The 5,925-nt window shown below is 36.4% G+C and overlaps 1 protein-coding gene across 1 annotated transcript; it reads right to left on the bottom strand.

The window, feature by feature from the left end:
• Positions 1 to 204: 204 nt before the first annotated feature.
• Positions 205 to 5,426, bottom strand: LOC148025988 (protein neprosin-like). Its single transcript, XM_087692039.1, has 7 exons — positions 4,972 to 5,426; positions 4,316 to 4,402; positions 3,709 to 3,975; positions 2,096 to 2,263; positions 1,905 to 1,949; positions 1,418 to 1,564; positions 205 to 692 (listed from the first exon to the last, which is right to left on the bottom strand). The coding sequence occupies exons 1-7, from the start codon at positions 5,200 to 5,202 to the stop codon at positions 318 to 320; spliced, it is 1,320 nt and encodes a 439-aa protein (XP_087548165.1). The 5' UTR covers positions 5,203 to 5,426; the 3' UTR covers positions 205 to 317.
• Between the last annotated feature and the right edge of the window lie 499 nt (positions 5,427 to 5,925).

The raw sequence follows: 5,925 nt of genomic DNA, 5'->3' as shown, positions 1-5,925 counted from the left end.
ATTCTTCTCCATTCTATCTTGAACATTTAATCTTGTTTTCCCTCAACTCTTGATTCAATCTTAGTGTGATGCTTCCTTAGATGAGAAAATTATATTTCATGATCTACTTCATTCATTGTTTATTTAGAAATGGATACATAAATTTTTAGGTACATTATTCATGCATTGCAGTAGATATGCAAACATATATCTAGAACCCCAAGTTTGACACATTGATATTCTCTTTTTCTCCAAAAATCACAATATACAAGTACCATTGGAGGTGGTAGTATCAGATATAGATCTAGATTTATCTATTTGTATACATGTAGGTTCAATTAGGGGCAAGCTAGGTTCCTTCCAGGACCTCCAAAGAAAAAGCTCAAACCCCAATCACTAGAGTTACCAAGCTCAAGGTCATAACATGATGTGTTGGTAATGATAGGTATCAAGCCAATTGGAGTTTGATAAGTGAAGTTAGAGTTTACAAATTGTAGGTTTCTTATATAAGCAGACTTATTTACACCTTGCTCAGAGAACATGCCACTGCCCATTTGTGTTGTTGTATGTTGCCCATTATTTTCATTGTTTACTATCTCTCCTCCCCATTGTAAAGTGCTTGCATTATTTTGAAGAAGAGTGTGAATGGACTTTGGCCAATACCCTACATACTCTCCATTTATAGATAACCACCAATTTCCACTTGAGGGTTCCTACATGGCATTGTAAACTTAGTAACCAATAAAGGAGTGTGCCCATACACAAGATGCACACACATTTTGTGAGGCTTTATCTCAACATGTAAAACAATAGTTTTTGTGAGAAAAATATTTTTTCTGGTTTATCTTGGTTGTTTGGTACTCTTTGGTTATTTCCATATGTAAACATATTTGCATGTGTGTGTGTGTGTGTGTGTGTGTGTGTGTCTACAATGATGAAGAATTATATCCTATAAACCTACATGATACTACAAGGGGACTACAAGTCAATTACAAGTACTTTATTTATTCAAGCTACATGATGCAATTAAGGGTTATGTAATAGATATTAAATTAGTCAAATTCACTAATCAGTGACAACAACTCATGCCAACCGTAGCATGTCATCAATGTTGAAGGGTAGGTGCATGCAAAACATGCACATGTAAGTAGGAATACATAAGTAGAAGTGAAAATTTTTCTATCATTTCTCATAGTAAACTTAGCCATAGAGAAGGCTAGTTCTAAAAATAAGAATAATCAAATTATATCTAATCAAGGATAATGTAAGTATATGTGATTGTATTGAGTAAAGTATATATGTATGTACATGTATGCATGTGTTTGTGCATAGAAGACTACTTGTGCAAGTTGTGGGCATGCATGCATATAATGTGTGTTCTTATGAGGTGCACACACTATCCACATGTATCCATAATATAAAGAGGGAAGAATCTTACTTTGAAAACTAAGATATTCAACTCTTGTTGTTGACCATCTATAGCTGACACAGGGGATAATGCTCCTCCAAGTACAATTTGATTGCTGGTTTGTACAAAACCTGAGCATTGAAGGTTGTAGCATCCGGTATCATTATATGCATCGCTCTGTAGACATTAAATGGTAGTTTTCTTAGACTAAAGAAAAGTCAATGAAAAACTTGTGAATCATTATTTCTTAGCATGAAAAATATGAATGATATCTAGTGGAAACCAAAAAGAAATGTTTATGAGTCTAAATAGATTAGATGCCAAATATTTAGTACTTACTATTTATTTAGATGGTATTGATTATTTAGGATTCTTCATATGGTTCAATCTCTAGGTAGAATTATTTACAATGAGATTATATACTTTGGTGCGTTTGAATTCACATCCAATAGACGAAGAAAGAAAATAGGAAGATGCCTCTTGGCAAACATATTTTATAAGAAAATGATCCACTTACTGTCCAATATACAAATATTTGTGGGTAATTGTTGCCATACCAAACCTACAATTCATGACAAACGAAAGATTTATTCAAACCATTGTATTAGTCCATGCTCCCTTTACTTGTCAATAAGAGCTAATTGTTATAGTATTACTTTCTAATGTTTTACGCTTCAATATTGGTGATTAAACAGGATATAAACATACTTGCCAACCCACTTCAATGGTGTTAAGGTTTTCCTCTTGGTATGAGCCTTGAAATAGCCATAATTGCGCTAGACTGAACTCTCCAGTAGAACCTACAAGTGGGCTCCACAAATTGAAAATGCCACTTGCCCCATAGAAGGAATCTCCAACTGCTTGTTCGACTGCATACTTCAAATAAACATATGTTTAGAATAGTTAAAATATGAACCTATTTTGTAAATCTTTCTTAGTGCTTTAATAATATAACCAAGTGTAGCTACATAAGCTATGAACTTTTAGACATATGCACCTCATTTATGTTTCATAACCTTATCATTTACTCAAGCAATAAGTAAGGTTTCTATGCAAACGTTTCCATGAGCACATGACATTAAGGTTTGCTTCAAGATCCTAGTAAAATTTTAGGATTAAGAGCCTTGCACACTCACACAAAACATATTTATCATGGAGAAAAAAGTGAATAGGCTTTGCTTAAATTAAACATATATCTATGGTATGATGGATAAGCATACGTAAATACATACATGTATATTCACATAGCTACATGTCCATACATATGTATGTTCATATCCAAACAAGAATATACATACAATATGCATGCATCCATGCATAGGCACAACAGTATGTTTGTATAATAACATGTCCTCTCATATGGGTCTCATATATATAGACAAATATATGCACGCAGTATCCATATATACACATCTACATATGATAAACATGCATGCATTATTGCATAACTACATATATATGCACACGTGCACTTACAAATACGTGTATGATATATACTTACATGCATATATGTGCACATATATACTATCATAGACCGTATGTATCAATAGATCACAAAGTGTGGAAATTGTATCATTGTTGATAAACTTACTTGACTTATACAGACATAATGAGTGGCCATATCAACTATGGAGTTTGGGGAGTTTGTGGACTTTCCTTAATGACATAGTTGATGCAATTTGTAGTTGCTCATATTCTTTTGCATCCATGATCCAAGCATGCTCTTCACATATTGGATAGAAAAAGGGTATATTTTATTTATGAAAAAATAATGGATAAGGGATTTTTCAAATAGGCCTTGAACACTTTCACATATATTAATTGCCCCAAGGTACATTTTTTGTGCGTAGACATGAGATGTATCTTTGCATGCATATTTTTGCACCTAAGTATCTATTTATGCATCCATCTATTTATGCATTCATAATTATGAACATATGGTTTTATGTGTGTACATGCATATATACAAATAGTAAAATCTATGTATTCATGTATGTATATGCATGTCTACATCTATATATGCATATTGCCATGCAAGCATGTGTATACATAAATATCCATGCATGATGTGTATGTTCATATTTATGAATGCAAGCATGTATGTATCCATGCATGTAAGTTCTCAATAGAATATACAAGTACCTAAGCAAGCATGCAAGGATGTGCTCATAAAATCGTCTTTTGCCGGCAATAATTGAAGGAGTTGGGAGTTGACATCAGTAAGTTTGTGGAAAGGTTGATTATTACATTCCACTAATTTGTAAATATTGTAATAGAAAAGAATGAAACTTTTCTTGCAATTACAAAATCAATTTATTAACCTCATGCCCAGCAATTGCTGGGGGTTCTTGCTTTTTTTCTCCAACTTTGGGGGTGAGGAATTGTTTATACTTTGTTTGCTTATAAAGAGCTTCCCTTTGTAGATGTTCTTTTGTGATGCGTCTCACAGAAATAAATCCTGATGGGCAAGAATCATTGGTGCTATGCCACAATTGTCTTAATGGTTGCACTCCCTTTAATTCTCCACCTTTGTCTTTTGTACTAATTGGGGATGATCTATCTTCCCAAGGGAGAGAAGTAGGGCTCATCTGCATCTCAAAAAATGTGTGTAAGACTTGTATAAACAAAATTTTGCAGCTTGACGTCTAACAATCATGATGTGTAAAGACTCCACCAGCATATTATTTAAATCCAAACAAAATAGTAGACCTAAGTATGGATGGATGTCCCAAAGTGCATGGTTTAATGTTTTCCGAGCACGGATATATCCATGTTGCGAATATACCTTGATAAAAATAAGGTATGTCACTCCCAATTTCTCTACTGTAATTTGAATACCATTTATATTTCCAAAATTAAGATTGGCATTATCAAGTACGTAAACCTATGGCAAAGAAATGTGCATGTATGAAGGATTTTTGATGGCACCTGAACTTTATGATCTTTGAGGAGTGGATGATCAAATGCTACTTGTTTGTCAATAGGGATGCAATCTATAGTGTCCCCATCTGGACTCTGTAGAGATGAAAGAATAAGATAATTAGTGCAAGTATATTAGAGTACAAAGATGCAAAAGTGTGAGGCCAATTAGTGCAAGTATATTAGAGTACAAACACGCAAAAATGTGAGGTCTAAGTATCCTAGTCCATAGCATTCTAAAATCTCCATTCCTAGGCAAAAGCACATCCATATGTAAGGTACATAAAGGTGCTAAGGTTTGAGAACTCTTAAAGAAAAGATAAGGCCTGCCTCTCTCTCTCTCTCTCTCTCTCTCTCTCTCTCCACATTAGCTAGCTTGGTGGCTAATTCACCATCTCTACTATCCACAGGTCTAAGTTCAAGATCACGGTATAAATCCATGAAATATCCTAGTATCCCTCCTTGCAATGCTTGCTAATTCACCATCTCTACTATCCACAGGTCTAAGTTCAAGATCACGTTATAAATCCATGAAATATCCTAGTATCCCTCCGTGCAATGCTTGCTTCCGTTGGTTGAAGGAAGAGCTTTTTGGTGTTTATTAGCGCCATCGATAGAGAAGAACCAGCTAAACGGTCGTGTAAATTGCATTGTGGATTAACGACCTGGATGCTTTTGAGGGCGGGCTTGTTGAGAGAGAGAAGGCGACGCTGGAGATGATCGTCATCGGCGAGTGTCGACTCGACAGGATGTTGCAGGTGGTGGTCGGCGGGCGTTGTCAAAGTTCTGAGAGCAGCTGCAGAATCAGGAACGATGGAAGAAAAGCCGACGGAAATCATGAAGGCGAAGAGGACCAGCGGCAGCCAATAACGTCTTGGAGGAAATGCTGTGATCATTGCACCTTTCGCAGAGAGAGAGAGAGAGAGAGAGAGAGAGAGAGAGAGAGAGAGACTGTGTGTGTGTGTGTGTCTGAGAGAGAGAGAGAGAGAGAGAGAGAGAGAGAGAGAGAGTGTGTGTGTGTGTCTGTCTGAGAGAAAGAGAGAGACACAGACACAGAGAGAGAGAGAGAGGGAGAGAGACTGTGAGAAAGACTCCGAGAGAGAGAGAGAGAGTGTCTGTGTGTGTTCAGGCTCTATAAGCGCAGAAAGTCAATGGGCAGAGAGAAAGAGAGAGAGAGAGAGAGAGAGAGAGTGTGTGTCTGTCTGAGAGAAAGAGAGAGACACAGAGAGAGAGAGAGGGAGAAGAGAGACTGTGAGAAAGACTCCGAGAGAGAGAGAGAGTGTGTGTGTGTTCAGGCTCTACAAGCGCAGAAAGTCAATGGGCAGAGAGAGAGAGAGAGAGAGAGAGATTTTGAGATCATAGGCGAATGCAGAATGTGTGTGTATATATACAAACGCAACTGAGATCTCTCTCTTACAATCTATGCATGCTTCATTTCGTCGTAGTGAGGCCTATTGTATTCTCGAGTCTTAACCCCACAAGACTGCAGCCTTGACTTGCTCCCCTTGACTAAGGTTTATTCCAACTTGACATTAGGCTAAATTATTACTCAAACCAAACACAATACGGAGCCTTCTATATTAAATCCATCAAAAGTACCTAGATGAGATCAGATCATC

The sequence above is a fragment of the Lygodium microphyllum genome, chromosome 14 (assembly GCF_053477565.2).
Source record: "Lygodium microphyllum isolate KBCC chromosome 14, Lygodium_microphyllum_v1.1.10, whole genome shotgun sequence".
Lineage (NCBI taxonomy): Eukaryota > Viridiplantae > Streptophyta > Polypodiopsida > Schizaeales > Lygodiaceae > Lygodium > Lygodium microphyllum.
This window is presented reverse-complemented; position numbering and strand designations above follow the sequence as displayed.